Raw genomic sequence first — 22,660 nt, 5'->3', positions numbered from 1 at the left:
CATGCCACGTTCAAAGTCACTTAAATCACCTTTCTTCCCATTCTGACGCTCGGTTTGAACTGCAGCAGATCGTCTTGACCATGTCTACATGCCTAAATGCATTGAAAGTGAAATTATTGCTATTTTGTGGCATGTGCACTAGTAATATGGGTCGAGGTGACGACCCACTGCATGTATTTATAAAATTATCCCATCATTCAATCATGTGGCAGCAGCACACTGTAAAATCACACAGATACAGATCAATAGCTTCAGTTAATGTTCACAGCAGAAATCAGAAGGAGAGAAATGTGACTGTGACATTAAGAATGGGATGGATGTTGATAACAGATGAATTGGTTCCAGTATTTAAAAATCTGTTAATTTTCATTCATGTCAGACAAAGATCTGAATCTGAGGTTGTTTGGTATTCTATGTGTGTAGGTTTAGTTGTGTATGTTGGGTTTACTGTGTACTTTAATAATTTGTATTTGCTTTTCTCCAGGTTTGAGTCTAAATATGGAAATAAAGGGCAAGAAAAGAGATTTAGAAAATTTAAAATGGACTTGTATCTGCAAGCATCTTCACACCAACCACAAAACACCCAGCAGACAGTGGAGAAAGTAATGACATTATTTAAAGAAAATGAAATAGAAATAGATGATGATTATAAAGATTATTATTATAAAGAACAGAGTGATTTCCTGCTGGATCTGTACTCCCATGTGAAGCAGTATGAGAGTGAAACAGGCAGCAGTGTTCTTCCAGCATTACTACCAGTTTATCAGTCAGGTCCTGATGTCTGGTCCATAAATCTCTCAAAGAGAAACATCTCCCTCCTCCTAGAAGTGCTGAAACTCCAAACACAGAAGAAACCAGTGGATCTGAGAGACTGTACAGATGAAGAGAGTAAAGTGAGGAGTTTTCTTCAGTGTCTGCCCTACATCTCACAGCTCAGGTGTGTTTTGAATACTGTTGAATATTGAATCTTCTCATTTTAACCCTCATTCCTTGTTTATTAACGTTTCTTGATTTATACTCAATATATTAATAAGCAGAGAACAAATTTGCCCTAAGTGCCTTATTATTAATGAAAACTAAGAGGAATAATGTGTTTATATTTTTCTAATCAGTTTTTACTGAAATTTTAAAAGGTTCTAATTTGGAGCATTTCCTTATTGTAGTCATACAGTTAATATAATTAATATACAATTAATATAATTATAAAATAAGAAATTTAAAATGGGTTGGTCTAATTAAACATTTAAAGAGTTCACATTTAAAATGATCTGTTTTTTAGGCTAATCTTAGTCCTTTTAATTAAACAGCAAAATCTTTCAGCAAATGAATATTAGCATTTTAACTAATGGATCTTAATCCCTGGTCTAACAAGACTCTCACAGTCCAGGTCTGATTGTCCCATGTACAAATATCAAAATAATGTCATCAGTTAATTGTTACCTCATTATGTGTGGAATTTTAAATGGGTATTTATGCGACTGAAAGTCAGGATTTTGTGTCTAATAAATGAAGTGCTGCTTAAATGTTAGTGAACCCTTTATAATTTTCTATATTTATTTAAAATTCTGATCTGAAATGTGACAAAATCAACCCTTGGATCTTGAGAGAGATGCAGTTAATCAAATGATACAAAAGCATTATAGTATTTATATTTAATTATTAAGTAATGTTATTTAACAAAACATATCTTTGTCTTGTCACAATTTGTCCTTTTCTTCTTTTTTAACATGAAATCTGTCTATTTTAGATGCGGTGAAAATTTAACTGCATGTTTAAGTAAAGCCGTTGTTGAGAATGCAGAAGATACAGAGTTGGTGAAGGCTTTCTTTGCTGCCACGGACTCCATCTTCATTATAGATTGGGTTTTAAGCACTCGTGAGTGCAGAGCTGTGGGAAAAGTGCTGAAACACTCGGACTCTAATCTCAAACTCACTCTGACACCCCGGGGCATCTCTCTCCGAGGACTCAGGTGTCTCTTCAGACTCAGAACACACCTTCAGAAACTCTGGTATGTTTAATAATCAGTTTCATACTTTTCATATCATTCTGTATAACTTTATTAAGCAGGTCTTTATTTATCTGGACCATGAATTTCCCTTTAATAAATATGTTTGTGTGAATGTTTGGCAGCCTGAGTGGACGTGTGGTACAGAGGATGGTCCAAGCATTTCGAGCAGTGAGATCCGGTGTCTCAGTGGTCATTGATGAGCTCTGCATGGACCTAAACAGCATAACACCAAATAAAACGATCACATATCTGAGCAGTTTGTGTTCCTTCTGAACATATGGACTGTTCACTGTGTGAACCTCAGTAAGTGTAGAATAGATGCTCATTCTGCAGTCTTATACAGTCTATATGGTTAGTAGCTCCTAGTTTTATAAGCTCAGCATTTGTGATCATCACAGATCCAGCATCAGCTTCTCCATGCCAGAGCCTTTAAACACTCCAGGAGGTCCAATGTCAAACTCCACACATGTAGCGGGATCCAAATGGCACTGGTACGTCTCAAGATGGTTCGGGATGTTTGCGAGTTCGGCATCTACTTCTTCAGAGGTCCGTAATCATCAAGATGGTGGGAGGTGACTGGAGCTGGCCAAACCTCAGGGTGCCTCGGGATGGGGAGAGAAAGAGAAGCAGTGGAGAGGAATTAGCGTAGCTGCTGTTCATGATATTAACAGCACAAGTTGATAATGTGCATGTGATCAGATGTTCTGGAGCACAAGGTTATGATATGATGTGTGTTATGTGTAGGCTTTGCTAAAAATATATGTTTTTAATCTACACTTAAACTGGGAGAAAGTGACATTAATGAAAACAGTAATTTATATCACACAAACAGAATACTTTCAATAAAAACATAATATAAAGTCATGAAATACAGGCTTTAAACTCAACTGATGAAAACATGTAGCAGTGAAAGGAACCTGCTGCAGATTTAATGACAACCAGAAAATAGTTTTTGATCAGTTTGCTTCTGAAAAGTTTTATTTTGTTGATTTTTTTGCAAGAATTAATAAAGTTATATAAATATTAACTCGGGTTAAATATTTATATTGACTTTTAGAACAACAATTTCCTAAAAACAAAACTACTTCATGCTGATTGCACTTAAATCTGAGTCTGCTAGCAAATGAATATTTAAATTTTAGCTAATGGATCTTAAACCCTGGTCTAACAAGACTCTCACAGTCCAGGTCTGATTGTCTCATGTACAAATATCAAAATAATGTCATTAGTTAATTGTTACCTCATTATGTGTGGAATTTTAAATGGGTATTTATGCGACTGAAAGTCAGGATTTTGTGTCTAATAAATGAAGTGCTGCTTAAATGTTAGTGAACCCTTTATAATTTTCTATATTTATTTAAAATTCTGATCTGAAATGTGACAATATCAAGCCTTGGATCTTGAGAGAGAGATGCAGTTAATCAAATGATACAAAAACATTATAGTATTTATATTTAATTATTAAGTAATGTTATTTAACAAAACATATCTTTGTCTTGTCACAATTTGTCCTTTTCTTCTTTTTTAACATGAAATCTGTCTATTTTAGATGCGGTGAAAATTTAACTGCATGTTTAAGTAAAGCCATTGTTGAGAATGCAGAAGATACAGAGTTGGTGAAGGCTTTTTTTGCTGCCACGGACTCCATCTTCATTATAGATTGGGTTTTAAGCACTCGTGAGTGCAGAGCTGTGAGAAAAGTGCTGAAACACTCGGACTCTAATCTCAAACTCACTCTGACACCCCGGGGCATCTCTCAACGAGGGCTCAGGCGTCTCTTCAGACTCAGAACACACCTTCAGAAACTCTGGTATGTTTAATAATCAGTTTCATACTTTTCATATCATTCTGTATAACTTTATTAAGCAGGTCTTTATTTATCTGGACCATGAATTTCTCTTTAATAAATATGTTTGTGTGAATGTTTGGCAGCCTGAGTGGACGTGTGGTACAGAGGATGGTCCAAGCATTTCGAGCAGTGAGATCCGGTGTCTCAGTGGTCATTGATGAGCTCTGCATGGACCTAAACAGCATAACACTAAATAAAACGATCACATATCTGAGCAGTTTGTGTTCCCTTCTGAACATATGGACTGTTCACTGTGTGAACCTCAGTAAGTGTAGAATAGATGCTCATTCTCTCATCAGTCTCATGTGTCATCCTGGGCATTTACAAATCAGGTCAGTTTACAATTTATGCTTTTTTATATATTTATATATTTTTGAAATATATTTATAATAAAAAATGATGTTAGTTTCTTAGTTTTCAGTTATAAACTCCATGTGTATGTGTGCAGGTTATCAAAAGAGACTCTCCAGCAGTTTACTGATCTGCTGTGTGAGGTGAGGGATGGAGAACTGACCCGCTTTTTCCTGGAAAAAACGGGAGGAGACCTGACTTCCTGTTCTCTCAGTTGGGAAAAGCTCATCCATTTCCTCCAGCAGCGAGTTTGCCGCATTAACGTGAACATCAGAAAGAGCAAAATCGAATATAATGGCGTCAGACAGATTCTTCCTCTACTGTCTGAAGTTCAGTTTAAAAGGTGACAGAACATAAATGGAAACATAAAGAAAACAGGACAAAAACAAACACACATGTTTACATAAACACGGTAACGAGGACATCCTTAACAGTGCAGCTGGCATGCACATCACACATGTCAACAATTATGATATTCAGATACACTATCAACCACTGAATGTGCATTATATAATGAACAAATCTTCACTGTGAAATAAATAAAATATACACACTCATACATATACATTTCTCTTTGATCTTTTTGCAAATATCAATCATTCATAAAACAAATAAAACTAAATATCAGTGTTAAAGGTAAATGTATGGATGGATGTTTTTTTTTGCACCTCCACAGATTGAACCCCTTGGTTTTGCTGTCAGTCATCAGAGAGATCTATGAGACTCGATCTGCTGACTGTGTGTCCGGTCTTTTAAGTTCAACACACAGCTGTATCAACCTGAGCAATACAGAGCTGGACTCCTACCACTCTACTGCCCTGCACTTCACTCTCCAACACTCTACATCTGTCTGTCTGAACCTGCTGTGGACCTCCATACAGGAGGAAGATCTGATGAAGATTCTGCCTCTGTTCAACAAAGTTTCTCAGCTCAGGTAACTCAGGTATTCACAAGGACAATACCGAGGGAAAAGATCTACATAAGTGATTGTAATCGCATTAATAAATAAAAGTACATAAAAGTAACAAACATTGTAACATTGTTGTCAGTGTTGACAGGATCCTGCTGCTGAAGATGCTCCATTGCTGCAGTAAATCTGACCTCCAGAAGGGGGCAGCAAGAGCAGTTTTCTCTGCTCTGAAGAACAGACTGGACTTCTCTTGTAGCATTGGTTTAGATCTGACCACAGAAACACAGGATAATGTTCTGCCTCTGAGCACTGAGGACTGCAGAGATATCAGCACAGCCATCCAAAATTCTCACCAGCTTACAGAGCTCATTCTGAAGGACTGTCAGATAGAAGATGCAGCACTGGACCTGTTCTTCCCCGTTCTACATACTGTGAGACTGCGGTGAGACACACATGAGTTTTCACAATTACATTTAGTAGAATTTTTATTTTTTAATGTCAATGGACTAAAATTGTTCACTTTATTGCAGAGAGGTTACTGCATATTAATTACTTACATGTGACTGTATATTAAATGTATTAACACTCTCCCTCGCTCTCTCTCTCTCTCTATCACAGCTGTAGTAAACACTTGCTGCTTCAGTTCTTGGCTCTTCTTCGTGTGGTAAATGAGTCAGAGTGTGTGAGGCATGTTAGATCCCTCTCTCAGGCTCTGGATGGAGAGATAGACCTCAGTGAGACTCCGCTGGACCTCCAGGCCTGTAGATCACTCACATTGTTTCTGGAATTTACTGAAGGTCTTTCAGAACTGGACCTCAGCCACTGCAAGCTCTCTGAGCACGGCCTGGAGCTGCTGTTCCCACACCTGCATAAAACAACTGTCCTGGAGTGAGTTTGCAGAGTGTGTGTGTGTGTGTGTGTGTGTGTGTGTGTGTGTGTGTGTATCTACAGTATTATGCTTATTGTATTAATATATGTTTGTTCTGTTCTTTAGCCTCAGTCACAATGCTATAGACGATTATTTAGCAGGAAGAATCTACACAATCGTCTCCACCAGCAGCAACATACAGACAGTTCGGTAAGATTGTGTGGGTGTTTGTGTTGTTTGTACATACATACAAAACATACACTTTATTTACAGATGTGTTTGGAAATTGTGTGTATATACTAATGTATGTGATGTCTGATCTTTTTATTAACATTTTCAATTTCATTTTGTGTCTTCAGACTCTTCAACAACAGAATTACTGATAAAGAACATTTCCAAAAAGACAAACGCTTTGAGATCTGGTGACGGCTGTGGACAGTTTCCTGATTTCACTCTTCTCCATAATCCAGAAAATGATTTGTACAAGAAATACAAAAGAACAGACACAGTAGAACCAGAGGGGAATGTGGGCTCTCTCTCTCTCTCTCTCTCTCTCTCTCTCTCACATAAGGAAATCTTATTTGATTCCATGTATTTTCTGAGCTGTTCATGGACAATAAATGGGATTTTATATTTTGCATTAATATTTTTGAATAAACTCACATTGTGCATTTCTTTCCACAATTCTACAAAGGAAAAGTTTTAATAGAGGTGATTTGTAAAACAGCTTTAAAGTAAATTATATTGTCATTATTCCAGAGCTGGAACGAAACTGCAACAAATGTAATTAATACTAATAAAAAAATAATAAAATATTTACTTATTGAACCATTGCTGTTTATTTCACTCCATGATTTTAATAAACATTGTGTTGAAGAAAAAAAAAGAATAAAAGCACAGGTAACTTACATTCAGTTGGCATGTAAGAAGAAAATCTCACCATGATTAAAAGCAAATGCAGGAATAGCATGTGATAGTTATTATAAGGAAAAAGTGTTACTGCATGTAGATATTCAAAAAAATATATTTAAAGTAGTAAAAAGAATTAACAATGACTGCAATTATGTTAGGGGCCATTTATTGTTTGTGTAATATTTAGGGGGATGAAGGAATGAATGAATAAATAAACTAATAAATAAATAAATCCCTTTAAATAAACGAAAACAAAACGAAAGCCTTTTAAAATTGAATGCATGAACGCCACATACTGACATCTGCTGGACAGGGTGTGTAACTACCCGAAAAACCGGAAAACAAAACTGCATAATGTAGAAGTTACATGTATTAATTTATATAATATTCATCGTCAACAGTATAAAATAAGCAACTACTATTTTTCCAGAAGATCCACGCCGTCGGATATAAGAAGCTATTTTTATTTGTGTAGAACGAGCTTTATTTGTGTATTAAATCTCATTTTGTGAATTTTGTGTGAACGCGGGACAATTCCCTTTCTCGCAGCAGAGGTCGCAGTTTCCCGGGTTATTTCTTTGTGGGGTTTTTTTTGGTCTTTTATAAAACTTGTCTACAGGAACTTGTGTACCCTCTGCCTCTGCTTCCCCTTACTGTTACACTATGATTAGGACTGACTATTGGTATGCAATGAGCTGTTACAGCGGATATTACCGTAAAAGTGTTCAGACATTGTCTTTTTTTCCAGTCCACCAGTCTGAAGCTCGTGCAGCTGATCTGAGATGTGACACAGATTCATGTCAGTCTTCAATAATCTTAACATTTTAAAATTATTTCATGCAAAAAAATATGTAACACTACTGTATATCAGGATATCCTGTTACACTTTGGTTTTTGTTTAAATATACAGTAAATATTGGAGTGACAAACAGCACACCTGAGCATGAAGTAGACAAGCGTATTTAATGTCAATAATAATAATAATAATAATAATAATAATAATAATAATAATAATATGCATCTTGATAAATAGAAATCTTTACAGAAAGAGGAATAACACAAAGTTTGAAGCACAGAGAGAAAAAAAAGGCTGAAAGGAAGAAATATTTCTTTTCATTATAATATCCATTTTACATATTTTGTATTTTAAAACCTTTTTATTTAACAGGAACAATTTACAAAAGAGAGAACTTTATTTATAAATCTTTATAAATAAACTTTATTAATATAGAACAAAATACAGAATTTGAGAAGGACAGAAAGAGGGGGAGAAAAGAGTGTTATTTACAGAATTATTTTTTTTATGATAAATACAAAAGAACAGACTGTACAGGAGAACCAGAGGGGAATGCGGTCTCTCTCTCTCTCTCTCTCTCTCTCTCTCTCTCGTAATGAAACCATATTTAATTCTATGGACACTCAGAGTATTTCCTGAGCTTTACATAGACACTAAAAGGGGTTTTAAAATTTTGCATAAATATTAAAACACTTGCTGCACTTCGTATACAGTAAACTAGACCATCAATTAACAATTAAGTCAGGAATAAATACACATTGGAGATTTTTTTTACAATTTGTCCCAATTATCCCAAACAATGTCCTGACACCGAGCCAAACTTCACATCTATAATCTCATCTATTGATTGAAAAACAATATTTAATTTAACTTAAAAAATGACTATATAAAAAAATAGATATTGAAATAATCAGAATAATGATGTAAATGATCCTCTGTACAAGTGTTTGATGAGCAGCTGCTGCTAAAGAAACTCAAACTACTTTCTGAGCCGTTCTGTTAAAGCTCTTTAACTCAACATCAACACTGCAAAAGGAGAAGTTAGAAAGTAAGTAGAGAACAAACAAAAATAAAACATTTATACATTAATGTGGATATTTTTCTTTTTAGAGCTGTGATGTAAAAGATTCTAGAATCCAGATAAAGTGAGTAACTGAGACTGTTACATTTTCATCTCTAAATCTTTAACGAATGACATTTTCAGGGCATGAAGTTCAAATCAATTCTCAAATTTGATTTTATTCCAATAACACGAGTGTAACCCCTTTTGTAAATCCATATAGGGTAAATATCAAGAAAGAAGAAATTAATCTGAAATATAAATGAATCACTCAGCACTCAAATATCAGATGATAAATATGGATTTTCTGCTACATGTATGATTATTTATTCTACCAACAAAAAATAAAATGCTTTAAATGTTGATATCTACTTCAGTCAGAAAAAAAAGTACAGAACAGGGACTCAATAAATCTGAGTGTAATTTGAATTTACATACGAATAAGTGGCGTTAAATATCAAGAGAAGAAAGGGTCAGTGAACCAGGTACAGTTTATATTACACTTATAATACAGCTGATTTAAAACTAAAAATCTTTCTCTCACACTTTTGTGTGTGTGTGTGTGTGTGTGTGTGTGTGTGTGTGTGTGTGTGTAGGTGTGTGAGGATATGCAGATGAAAACTGCAACCAAAAAAGCATGAGTGTGTGCTTATATATGTATGACATCTATACGAATGAGATATGGAGATTATCAGGAACAGACCCACACACACACACACACACACACACACACACACACACACACACACACACACACACACACACCAGTGTACACTGTATCTACATACACACAGCAAACGTTCTCCAGATCGCCATTTACAAAAACTCAAAACACACAAATGTCAGTTTTCCCACATCATTTTTCTTAATCTTATTGTAACACATTTTTTCTCCCCAAACTTTACATCTATTAAACCCCCATAAATGCTTTAATACAATTCATTTTGGATAAAAACGACAAAACGTCGTAACAGTCAGCTGTGTGTGTGTGTGTGTGTGTGTGTGTGTGTGTGTGTGTGTGTGTGTACGTTACTGTGTGGAAGCATTTTGTATATACGAGGTTTTTAATTTGAATAATAGTTAATAAAAGTCATCAGAAGTTATAGATATATTAATAATAATACTAATATCAGGGCTCATTTTTATTTATTTTGTTTACACTGGAAAAAAAACCCACGTCATTGTTTACACGGTGTAGCTTAGCTTCTGGCTGGAAGTACCTGGTTTGTTGAAAGAGAGAGTAAACAGCGACAGCAGAAGTAAAGCCTCGTCAGATCTCAAGGTTACGGACTCAATGAAGAGCACAATCCAGTTCTGCGTTCAAGCACTGTTTTTTCCCCTTCAAATCACACTTTTATCTGTTTTTCCTCACAATGTGGACTGTGTATTCTTGGCATCACACTGTATTTCAAACCTTTCTTTTCCAGACATGCAGGCATTTCAGACCTTCAGGATATTCGAGGTCTTTTTTTATTGACTCATTGTGTCACATTAGATGTCAGTCCAATTTGTTCCACCAGTTTTTCACTATCTGACAGCCTACAACTAGTGAGGGTGAGGTGTACAAATGCTTTCTTCAAGACACATGAAACCAGACAAATCTTACATGCTGGAGGACTACAATATTGCACAATATTGCATGATTGGATAGTAGCAATGTGATTGACAGGTGAGACAGAATAAACCCCTCCTACCTAAAAAAACAACAACTGCTAATAAATTGCTGAGTCATCATAGACATCTGAATGGATTTAAACTTGAAATAATATACACTATGTGGTAAAAAGTATTGAAACACCTGACATTTCCAGCCATATGTGGTTCTTCCTCAAACGGGTAACACAAATAGTATAGGAAGTCTTTGGATGTGGTAGCACTTGATTTTGGAGACCCAAACCTGCATGACGATGCCCCTGTACACAAAGCAAGCTCCATGAAGATATGCTTTACATGGGATAGAGTGGAAGATCTCCTGCTATAGAGCCCAGACTTCAACCCTATTGAATAGCTTTGGGATGATTGTGAACGCTGACTGCACCCCAGAAGTCCTCACCCTCACCTACATCAGTACCTGACTTTACTAACACACTTGTGTCTAAATTTCTGGAACACAGAGTGAGATTTCCAGTGTTCTAACCTTCTTTTTCAACAGGAAGTCAGCAGGTTTGCAAACAGGAAGATTGTCATGACATCAGCAACAGGAAGTGGGTCCGGATCTTTGCTCATTGAGAAGAAGGAAGAAAGGGCAGGGCAGCTTTTGCAAAGGAGATGTGGCATGGCAGGCAATGGGCAGCCATTTTTTTAGAAGAAACAACCACTGTTGCATTATGGGAGACAACCTTAGAAAAAATGTGATATCTCCATGTTGATTTTCTTGTCATACAGTGGAAACATTGACATGAGCAAGAGTTTCAGCCAGAATGAAGTTAATGTCCCTCCTTAAAGTCCATTTAATGACTGTCTTGTTGTGCATGTTTTTTTTTCTGAACCTTGTGGAAGCACAACTAGATGATTATTTTGAGAATTTCTTAGATCAGTGTAAGAAAAAGGGCACAGAATTGCATCCAGGAAGTGCTATAGGATTAAAAGCACAGGACAGAGTGACATCACGGCACAGGAAATGGACTGATCAAAACTCCACACAAGACCTTGGCTGTGGGTCTGAATGCTGTGATCCATTTTCACATCGATGGTGTGGGCGGAGCCAAAAGCTTGCCATTGTTCTCTCAGCTGTGTTCTGATGGCATTTTGTTGTTCAGCATATATTTTATGTGTATATATGTGTACGCAGATATTTATATCTCTCAAACACACTTTTCTGCATCAAGAAAAATATAGAAAAATAAAATGCTTTGTGAAACCGGACTCTGTTTTCTCGTTCAGGCTGTTTCATCTTCACATTACTCTTATCTTTTTTTTTTTTTTTCTCTCTCTTTTTTCACACCCATCTGCTTTTCGGTCATTTCTGGCTTTCTGGTTGTGATGTGTCCATCATTCTTCTGTCACCGTCTGTTGCCGAGCGCTGCACATATTCTCTCTCTCTCTCTCTTTTCCTCCTCTCTTTTCCTCATTTTTTTTTACTGAAAAATAGAATACACATCAGGTGAAGCTGAGAATTTTACGTATTTACAGAGAATTCTATATTGCATTAAAAAAAAAAAAAAAAAAAATGAATTGCCTAAATATTCATCAGCTGAAATAAGTTGGAATCTTGGAAGGAAAAAAAATATTAAAAAAATACTTTAAGTATACAAAGTAAAAGAAACAGAAAAATAGACAGTCACTACAATCACTGGAGGTCAGGGGTGTGTGGTTTTGTTGCTCTACATCACATAATAGATCTTAGCTTGCTTTATTTGTCCTTCATTCTCCATCCAAAAAATACATGATTTTCCCCAAATTCTGGTGGTAAATCGCACAACATTTCCAGCTTTCCTGGATTTAAAAGAGCACAGTTACCCTTACCGGTCTTTTTCCTGGCCAAGATGTGTGAGTCTCCTGCACTTGTGGAGATGCTAGATCTGGATTGAAAGTTTCTTTGGGAGTAATCGCTGTTGGTGGGACTGATACATAAACTACTGGTGCGCCAACTTTCCCTGTGTTTGCAAAACACGCAGTCCAAAGTTATGTGGCCAGATGATACCAGACAAGTCTTTTACACTGCCATTGGCCATTGGAAATACCAGGTTCTCCCCTGCAGGCTTCACAGAATGCTCACAACTACTACTATGTATATTGGTCAAAATCATCATCTACTGATGACCAATCCATGAAAATAACCCTTTGGGCAGCACATCAGTCTAGGCTTGTTGAATTCACAGGAAAAGAAAATCTGAAGTGGTCAAAGGGTCCTGTTCCACCACAAAAAGCAGGTATGTTTTAAGGTTGACTAGGTTATGTTTGGAGGTATATTCCAAACAGATCTCACCAGGAAATCCAATCTGGATTGGGTGCTATGGTCAAACAAAGCAGTTGTTCCACACCCTCAAGAGGTCACTCACCAGCTCCCCAATGCTCAGAAACCCAGACTTTAAACAGCCATATACCATCCACATGGACGCATCTTAAACTTGGGTTTCAAACGTTCAAACAAATTTTCATCAAAAATATTTGTTTGCAATTTTCTAGACAAACTTTTTTTTTTATGTTGAATTACTTCATTTGTCAAAATAACCCTCCATAAAAGCATCATTAATGAAACACTAACGAGTGACGACTCTGTCCCTTAACCTCTTTATTCACATGAAATCCATCCAGTTTACTTTTATATGAGACATATACTGTAGAAACATCACAATCCTTGAGATAAACCAAATGCAGAAGGTGTAACAGAATTTTACAACCATATGTAAAGAAAATCAATCACAACTCTCAAGAAAAAAAAAATAGTAGATTTGTTTTGAAAACAGAATTTCAGAATTTTCATCTGCTTAAAAAAAAAATGTAAACGACACCTTAATCAAGATGTGTGTCCTGTATATCAGATAAAAAAAAATATTTGAATACATCCATAATAGAATAAATAGAGACATATAAAAGATTGATAATAGAATTAGCAGTATATGCAGCATGTACACAGAACTCTATATACACAACACGATGGGCTTTTTTTTAATCGTCATCTTTTTGCTTTTTCAAGGAAGTTTTCTTCCTGAATCTCTCTTTGAAGCATGTATCAATAAATCATTATTAATTCTTTGTAGGGTTTGAATAAAAAAATAGTTTTGCAATTATTTAAAAAAATGATGGAAGAAAGGATTAAGAAAGGAATTTTTAATAAAATGGAAAAGAAAGAAAAAATATAAACAAACCAGCAAATAAATGAAAGAAGGAGACCCCCAAAAAAAAAAAAAAAAGGATTGAAAAAGAAGCTCAAAGGTTTTTAAGATCATTAGAAGTACATATTCTACATTGTTTATCCAACCATAAAGAATTCCAAGAATGGATGTTAATGATTTATGAATACACGCTTAATGTTTTTTAAACTTTTTTTTGATAATAGTGAAGTAAACACGATAGCCTGCAGTGCTTTTTTCAAAAGACCCAGAGTTTATACATTTCTTTTTACATAGGAGGTGATTAGTAGATACGTTATACCTGTGCTGATATGTAGACTTTATAATAGAGTCAGATATATCTGTGAAATATATACTTTTAGATGTACCTGAATAAATTAAAAAAACTAAACCCGTTTGCTGGTTCATTGGACAGTAAAATGTACATGACTGAAATTAATGGTCAGGTATCAAAATAAAACATTAATACATTGTTTATTTAGGTTTTTTTCCATGGCTCAATACAATAGCAGCCTTCGTTTTTGCACAGATGTACGAGTGAACAGACAGAAGTATGAAAAAAATAACAGCTGCCTCGAGTAAATATGTATATGTAGTAGTGATATACACTGGAAAAAACAGGATTTTTTTTGTAACCCTAACCCTGCCATTTCCTTCCGTGTAAAAAAGACAGAAAGATAAATTGAGGTGCAAAAAACGTCTCTTGAATGATTTAACTCCTCGGTCAACAGAACAAAAAAAACAGTACAGAAAAAAAAGAAAAAAATGAAATTTGGCCGTAACTAAATGATGTTGCTGAATTATGAAGAGTTCGTTTGGGAAATGCCTGCGATCACTGCACTGGTGGAGGAGAAATGCTGACTCTGATTAAGAAATAAAACCCAGCAGATTTTAAATGTCTTTACTCATCAGAATCTGTAGTGCATTCAATATCGGACGAAAGGTGTGCTGTTAGGGATGGAGTTGTGTTTCGAGTGTGTATATCCCTGACTCTGTGGATGGTCACATCATCTATTGACGCTTCCGAGGCCCCTTTATTGTTTTGGATGATTGGTGATAAAAGGGTACGGCCAAAAACTACATAATGTTGAACCTGCCATGTGCCATATATTCAGTCGATATAGTCCTGTTCGTTTCTATAAGAGCTGCAAAGTAATAGAAACCTGTCTCAACTGGTTCCTTTAGTAAAACTAATTTTATTATTGATTCAGTGTTTAATCTGAGCTGGATATTATTGGTTTGTAGCTAAAAACTGCTGTTGTGTTCATAAACAGGATCTCATTTCTTATCCCGGGACTTATTCACAGTATAAAACACTTTATAATGATTTACAATTATTATACCTCATATTCACCCTGATATACACTCTGATATTCAAGGTTTCTTCCTGATGTTGTCTCAGGGAGATTCTTCTCACCGCTCTCAGCGATCGTTTATTAGGATCTGTATCTACTTCTGATTTCTGTTTCTGATCCATTGTGTGCCATTATGTAAACTATTTTGGACAATGATGTGTGTTTCTATGATTCCCAGCTTTCTGGGACCCTCTCCAGCGTTGGCTGTACACAGTGAGTCTGAGTGTGTTTTCAAAATGCTGACCTCATTAAAGATTTTTTTTTTAAACCTTAATTATTTTTTAGTTGCATAAGCTGTAACCTGGAACCTACAAAAAACTGCTTTCTTTCTTTCTTTCTTTCTTTCTTTCTTTCTTTCTTTCTTTCTTTCTTTCTTTCTTTCTTTCTTTCTTTCTGAATATATGAAATCATCTATATATGCTAAATATATATTTTCTTGTGAAGACTGTCTGCTAAAATAATAGTTGGACAGAAAAAATTTTTATGAAATAGTTTCATTAAAAATTAACTCTATTATACACATCTACACATTTGTGGACACTTGGTCATTAAATTGGTATCAGCTTTTTGAACAGTCCATTCCACATTTCGGCCCCGTTGCTGTTATAATAACCTCGACTCTTCTTTGAGATGTTTCACTAGATTTTGGGGAGATTTGTGCTCATTCAGCTACCAGGATGTTAGTGAATTTAGGTAATGATGTAGGTGAGGTGAGGAGGCCTGGAGTGCAGTCAACATTCACATTCATCCCAAAGGTGTTCAGGGTTGAGGTCAGAGCTCTATAGCAGGAGATCTTCCACTCCAAACCATGTAATCTAGATCTTCATAGAACTGGTTTTGTGCACATGCCTTGTCATGCTGGAACAGTTTTGGGTCTCCAATACACACTTTGGAGAAATACTACATTTTTCTTGCCATCTGTTGTGATCCACATATTTCTTGTATCATATTTGTTGTATTTATTGTATCTGTATCTGTTGTAATTAACATAAATAAGTCTCTAATGCCGACTCTTCGACATCTTAAAAGTGAAAAAAAGGTAAAATTTTGTATTTAAGGTACGCAGCCCACACGTAGGTGTAAGTGCGTTTATTGGATACATATCTACTTTTTTTCCCCCTTTTTTTTCTCACTAGTTGACAGATGCAGGAGTTTTGCTACACTGAGCACTTCAGTGCATTGATTAGCCCGTTAAGAATTAATGCCTAATTAAATCAGAAGTTGAGTGGCTTTTGGGAGCTGTACGCTGTTTGGACTCACATTGATTCACTTCTGTGCTTGTGTGTGTGTGTGTGTGTGTGTGTGTGTGTGTGTGTGTGTGTGTGTGTGTGTGTGTGTGTGTTTTCTTGGCAGATATAAAAGAGACCTTTCTAATCAAACATCAAACTGCATTAGGTCAGCAACACACACACACACACACACACATACACACACACACACACAGTTCTTTGAATAAAGACCAGAATGGGAACAACTAATACAGCAGCTGGAAAATTGTAATATATAATGTGTATGGAGACGCAAAAATCCATCTTGTGTCTGCAATATGATGTTGCATAAACAAAAACCCTTTTAAGATTGTCTTTTTTGTTTCATCTCAAATAAGAAACCTCTCCACAGATGTGCTCCAGATGTGCTCCAACCTCAATGTACAGATACATTAACATATATTAAACAGACAAAAGTATTGGAACACCTGACTTTTCCTGCCATATGTGGTTTTTCTCCAAACTGTTTCCATAAAAATGGAGGCATGCATTTGTGTAGGAAGATTTTGGATGTGGGAACATGAAATGTCCCTTACACTTGAACTATAAGATACAAAACCTGACAATATCATGTATACCATGTATACCAATACCATGTACAACGCCAGCTCCATGAAGATATATTTTACATGGGTTTTAGTGGAAGATCACCTGCTATAGAGCTCTGACCTCAACCCTAGTGAGCACCTTTGGGATGAATGTGAACTCTGATTGCACCCCAGGCCTCCTCACCTCACCTGCATCAATGTAGGTGTGGCTTGTGTTGCCTTGTGGCTGAAAAAACACAAATCTCCACAATCACAATCCAAAATCTAGTGGAACATCTGGTAGTGGAGGTTATTATAACAGTAAATGGGAACTAAATGTGGAATGGGATGTTAAAAAAACACATACTAATTTTATGGAGAGGTGTCCATAAAGTCCAGATAGTGTAGATTAAGATAAGCTGCCATTTGAATGTTTTTTTTTGAGCTCTTATTTATATTTTTTGCTTAAATACTTGAAAGCAGTTTGAATGATATCCTAGAAATACAAACGATTAGGGAACTTTGTATTCGTAATTTAAGTGAAATACAATCTTCTGCATGATGGAAAGGTTTGATCAGGTGAAGAACTGAGAAGACGTTTAAAATGGGAGATATGGGAATATACTTAAGAAGATCAAGGAAAAATCTCAGATGTAAGATTCCTGTGAGTTTTATATTTTTGTAGACAAAATGCATAGACAAAATTTTTAAGGAAATGCTGATAACACTTTATTTTAGAGATCAGAAATGAGCCAGTAAGTAGTGACTAATAACCGCTATTGTTAATGACTAGTTATGGATGTGTATGCTATTTTAAAAAAAGCCTTTAAAGCTGATTAATTTCATAATGATGACCTTGTTATCTAGAACTAAAAGCTACTAGAAGCTTGCATATCGCAAAATACACACTTTATAAGTACCCAGTAGACTGTGTGAATGTGTAGCTTATACGTATGAAATGAATATAAATTAGTCATTACTTACTGGCTCATTTCTGATCCCTAAAATAAAGTGTTACTGAAATGCTTTTCCTGCTTTTGGTTTTATATAATTAGAACCCTACAGTAATTCATATTCTAAACTATACTTTCTACATGCTAAACTACTCTAGATATTGTATGTATGTGCATATCTCAACGCCAACAGGCAGGGTTTGTTTTAAGATACATAAATAAATAAAACAAACAAAGTAAACAAAAAATCAATCAATTAATAAATTAATAAGACAAAGTAAAATCATCTGATGTGTGGCTGCTTTTTTCGATCCCCAAATTGGCAACACATTTTTTTTGTTTGTTTTTTTTGCTGAACATTACAGCAGAAATCTCCGTACAGAAATATAACACATGACTTATGTGATAATTATGTATTAAATGATAGTGCTTAAGAAATACCTGGATGTCAGTTTGCAGATGATTATTCTCTAAATAAATATGCTAAAAAAAGGAATACCTGGAGAAAGTTCTTGTTTTTGTGCATGTTATAGTAATAGGAACTGCCCTGCTCAGTATTTCTCTTCCTTCTCCATTTTTTTTGCCGTTTGACCAATAGGTTTGCTCTCTTAGCTTTACCTCTATTATATCAAATTATTAATGATTCGTTGCATTTTCTTTTAGAACAAATGCAAGATTACAAATTTATGCAAATTGAATTCTAACTTTTAACACAATCTGACTATTTTGAACTCTAATGATAGTTTATCTCTTTCTCTGCATATATATATATATATATATATATATATATATATATATATATATATATATATATGCAGAGAAAGAGATAAACTATCATTAGAGTCCATATATATATATATATATATATATATATATATATATATATATATATATATATATATATATATATATATATATATATATATGCATGTATTTCAATTAAATTTGGACTAAAAAATTTAACAAGAAAAACTTTTTTAGAAAACAAAAACAACAGAAGTTCTGAATATGGTGTTATAGATCAAATATACAGCCAATGAGCAAGTCGTCATAGAAATAACAGGTGTGTAAGGACTGTGTTTGATTTAGATGTATACCAATATAACCAGTGACATCATATTGAGCCAGACACACACACCCACACCCACACACACACACACAAGCAGGCGTAACAGTGCGTTAGTGTTGTGGTGTGACGAGGCCGTCGGGAGCTGGTCGTTTCGCCTGTCAGACAAGAAGGGGTTTGCTCGCTTTAATTTATTGTGGCCGGTGCGTTTGTCTCGGCTTTAGTAGGGCGTGAAGCGACTGTACGCTCCTCGGCAGAGGCTAGCCTGCAACATCAAAGATGAAAAAAGAGGGGGGCAGTCAGAGTGATAGAGGCGAAAAATGCCTTCCTTCTCCTTCCTCACTGCTTTCCTTCCTGAAGAGGGTAATCTCAGGAATTTTTTTTTTCACATTTTTTTCATTTTGCAGTTAAGGGCCTTGCTCAGGGGCCCCAGGGTAGGAAGGCCCTTACAATCAGAAGTCCAATATTCTAGCTAGCACTTCCCACTTTTTACGAGGCTGTGGTGTGTTTTCCTGAAGGAAGCTGCTTGTGAATTGATTGAACATACAGTATATAAAATGTGTGTTAGTGTTACAAGCATTTATTTGATGCTGATGCAGAGAGAAAGTTCACTGTAACTCTTCAAATTGAAACCGTTTTTTACATTTGTGTTCTACTTCTCCTATATTTCTTCATACAAACAAAAAACTCCCCCAAAACATAGACTTTATGAACCTATTGCTTTAGGGCACATGGAAATTTTATGTAAATTGCATGATAAGTTTTGGCTTGTGATTTATCATTAAGTGTAATTTTCTAGAGCAGCAGCTTTGGCAATAGTGTAGCTACAAATCTTAAATTAAATGAAATGGATAAAAGAATAACAAAAAAATTGTAAGCATTGGTTAATTCTGATTAAAAAAAAATCACCATGAGCCTTGTCTCTTCACTCAAATATGGATCTTTACTTATTTACTCAATAATTCTTTACTCACTTAAACAATTCATGAGCAAATCATGATCGTGATCACAGCAGTGACTTTTGTGTGCACTGATACTAAGACCAACACTCTATGGACAAAAGTTTTTTGGACAACTGACCATAAGATTGCTGTTTTGCTGTTTGAATAACCGTCACTCTTCTGGGAAGATGTTCCTCTAGATGTTGGGGTGTGCTTGTGGACAGATTTCCCTCATTCAGCTACAAAGGTGTTCAAAAGGGTTGAGGTGAGAGCTCTATAGAATGAGATCTTTCACTCCATCCCATATAAAGCGTATCTGCATGGTGCTGGCTTTGTGCACAGGGGCATTGCCATGCTGGATTAGGTTTGGGTCTCGTGGTTGTGTGAAGGGAAGTAAAGGGAAAATTTTAGTCTACTGCATCCTTAGACGTCCTGTACATTTGTGTGCCTTGAACTGTGTGGTAACAGTTTCAGTAAGAACCACATATGCCTGGAAAATTCAGGTGTCACAATACGTTTGTCCATATAGTGAATTTATCTGAAAGTATATAATTGGCTGTTGGACAGAAATCAGACACAACAGCATTCAGTGTTTCCCCCAAAACAGAACATATATTTAACAAGCTCAAGATTTACTAACTCCGAATTATAATTTGACATTTATTACCTACTAGCTACAGAGTTACTGATCATCTCAAGTCTATTTATATCAGATCTATTAAAAGATTACATTTTATAGACCTTTCCAAATTCAGAAAGCAAATCTATTATGGAAAACCACGTCACAGAGACCTCCTGACGTCCTAATGAAGACAGAGACCTCCACGAGCTTTCCTGCTGTAATTCAGCTGCAACACTAACACATCCCCTACGATCTCCTCGTAATTATCAGACGTTCCTAAAATAAAGTAGGATTGAAATGTGAAGCCGTCTGGATCTTCCTTTCCTCCAGGAAAGAAAAAAGAAAACGCTCGTTTCAAAGAGACGTCCTGTTAATATTCTCTTTTAAGTCTGTCTAAAGGTGCCAACCTTGCTGCCAATGGCTTTAACGCGTCGTGATCCTCATCAGACCCAGCTCTGGCTTTTACGCTCCTCTCCACGGGCCACATCTCAAACCATCAAAGGCGCACTTTCCCTAATTGAGAAGAACTTCAAACTTTCGTTCGAGTCGAAGAAGCGTTGCTGAACTTTCTTCTCCGCGCCGGAGAAATAGATCCTCGCGCGTTCTCCGAGGAGCTAATTACCGAATTACAGTCTTTTTTAAATGCAAAGGAGTGCCGCGCTCTCGTCCAGAGATGTTAATCAATTATGATGAAAGAATTAGGTACTGTTGAATTGTATTCTTTCTACATCAGCATCACCCTTACACACACACACACTGTATAATATACAGTATAGAACTGCATAATATATAGATACCACACACACAGCCTTGATTTTTGAATTTTTTTTACAGTACGACAGAGTTTGTGAAAACACTCTTGTGGAAGGAAATTCTGAGAAAAGGGTGGAAGGAAACAAAAAATGCCTACAAGCAAAGATTTACTTGAGCAAATAAGCAGGACTTGACGAGCAAATGTCATAATTAATGAAAGCTTTTAGCTAGCAGCTGCACTGCAGAACACATTTCCCTGTTTTCCAAATGCTCATTAGCATGACGCAATGCTAAAAAAAAAATCCCTGACTCATTTATTAGCAGGAACGTGCCGATCCCAATCAATTTTTTTTCTTTTACACTGATGCATGCTTTTGTACGTCGCATGGCACACTGCGGCACGTCTCCATGTGCTTGCTAAGCTCTTGAAGAAGAGCTCTGCTCACTCTCTGCCCGTTGTTTTCCATCTTTGATGTTGTGCTTTAACGATCCTTCATCATGCTGCCGTTGCGTTTTTTTTTGGACGCTTTCTTAGATCTAGAGCACCTTTTTTGGAATCGTAAGGCGATTTAGCTTTAGAGAAGTTCGATGCTGCACACGCTAGCTAAAAACAGACATTAACTTGACGGCATAGGAGGTGACGGGTCGCTGCGTTCCGCCCGGAAGAATGCATTTCTCTTTTTTTTTGGGAGGAAATAAAGCACAACAGCTGTCTAGTAAAAAACATCTGTAATTCTGTAATTTAGCCAGATAAAGTTTTTGGCAAATGATCTGTTGTCTTGTGCTTCCTCTCAAAATGAACACAAGCGTTAAACCAAGTGTTACTGCTTTTCAGAGTTGCAACGCTTCCAGGAAGGAACCACAGAGAGGTAGAAAACGTGTGTGTTTGCGTCTGTTCTTATTGGGTGTGTGTATTCTCTCTGTTTCATTCTGCAATATGGTTCAAAGGTTTATATGTAATGAAAGGATAAATGCAGTGTGTACGTGTGCGCGGAAAAGTGTATTTCATTGTGTAGAATCATGTGAGAGGTACGATAAAAAAAGCAAAATAATCCACTAGAGGGCAGTAGAGACAACATAATACACCCCAACGGATCATTGCATTATTACAGAGTCAGCACACAGGGGAAGCACACAATCGGGTCTCAAATTAAAGTCCATCACCAAGAACTAGGAATATTAGTCTTTTAATAAGTGTGCAATAATAATAATAATAATAATAATAATAATAATAATAATAATAATAATAATAATTTAGTGTTTAGTCCATTTGAACAGAACCCTGGTGTTCTTCTGAGTATTTTGAGCTCTGTAAACTCTTTAGATAACTTGTTTATTTGCTGCATGGTTCCACAAATGAGCAAATAGTGTGAAAGCAGCTCTTGGTCATGGACTCAGACTTTAGGACCCAGTGGTGTTTATAGGATGTATAGTGTAAGGAGTGTGTATAGCGCATATAATGTGTATGTATAGTTTTATAGTTTTGTTTGTTTTGTGCATAGTGTGTAAACTATATAAAATGTGTAATCTGTGTAGTATGTATAGTATAGGATGAAGTGTGTATATATATATATATATATGTGAAGCACCATGATAGCTTGAATTAATTGCCCCAAGGGGATAAA

At 35.8% G+C, this 22,660-nt stretch overlaps 2 protein-coding genes across 7 annotated transcripts in view; one reads left to right on the top strand and one right to left on the bottom strand.

Moving 5' to 3' along the window:
* The window catches only part of LOC124382011, a 49,119-nt gene extending 42,360 nt beyond the window's left edge, over positions 1-6,759 (top strand). Inside the window, exons 6-13 of one of the 2 annotated variants that reach the window (XM_046844066.1) lie at positions 3,558-3,818; positions 3,941-4,189; positions 4,306-4,551; positions 4,885-5,142; positions 5,258-5,560; positions 5,737-6,006; positions 6,113-6,196; positions 6,346-6,759. In XM_046844066.1, the coding sequence (XP_046700022.1) occupies positions 3,558-3,818; positions 3,941-4,189; positions 4,306-4,551; positions 4,885-5,142; positions 5,258-5,560; positions 5,737-6,006; positions 6,113-6,196; positions 6,346-6,412 (1,738 nt within the window). In that variant the 3' untranslated portion in view covers positions 6,413-6,759. Of the gene's footprint in view, positions 1-484; positions 1,065-3,557; positions 3,819-3,940; positions 4,190-4,305; positions 4,552-4,884; positions 5,143-5,257; positions 5,561-5,736; positions 6,007-6,112; positions 6,197-6,345 lie in introns of those variants that run through there. The other variant, XM_046844067.1, reaches the window with a different exon arrangement.
* Positions 6,760-10,737: 3,978 nt separating this feature from the next.
* LOC124382194 (RNA binding protein fox-1 homolog 3-like) overlaps positions 10,738-22,660 on the bottom strand; it is a 174,879-nt gene continuing 162,956 nt past the window's right edge. For 4 of the 5 annotated variants that reach the window (XM_046844353.1, XM_046844351.1, XM_046844355.1 and 1 more), the window contains one exon: positions 18,603-18,984. In XM_046844353.1, coding sequence (XP_046700309.1) covers positions 18,940-18,984 — 45 coding nt within the window. In that variant the 3' untranslated portion in view covers positions 18,603-18,939. Of the gene's footprint in view, positions 11,835-18,602; positions 18,985-22,660 lie in introns of those variants that run through there. The other variant, XM_046844352.1, reaches the window with a different exon arrangement.

The sequence above is a fragment of the Silurus meridionalis genome, chromosome 29 (assembly GCF_014805685.1).
Source record: "Silurus meridionalis isolate SWU-2019-XX chromosome 29, ASM1480568v1, whole genome shotgun sequence".
NCBI classification, from domain to species: Eukaryota; Metazoa; Chordata; class Actinopteri; order Siluriformes; family Siluridae; genus Silurus; species Silurus meridionalis.
Note: the sequence above shows the minus strand (reverse complement) of the source record. Positions and strands in the feature narration are given on the sequence as shown.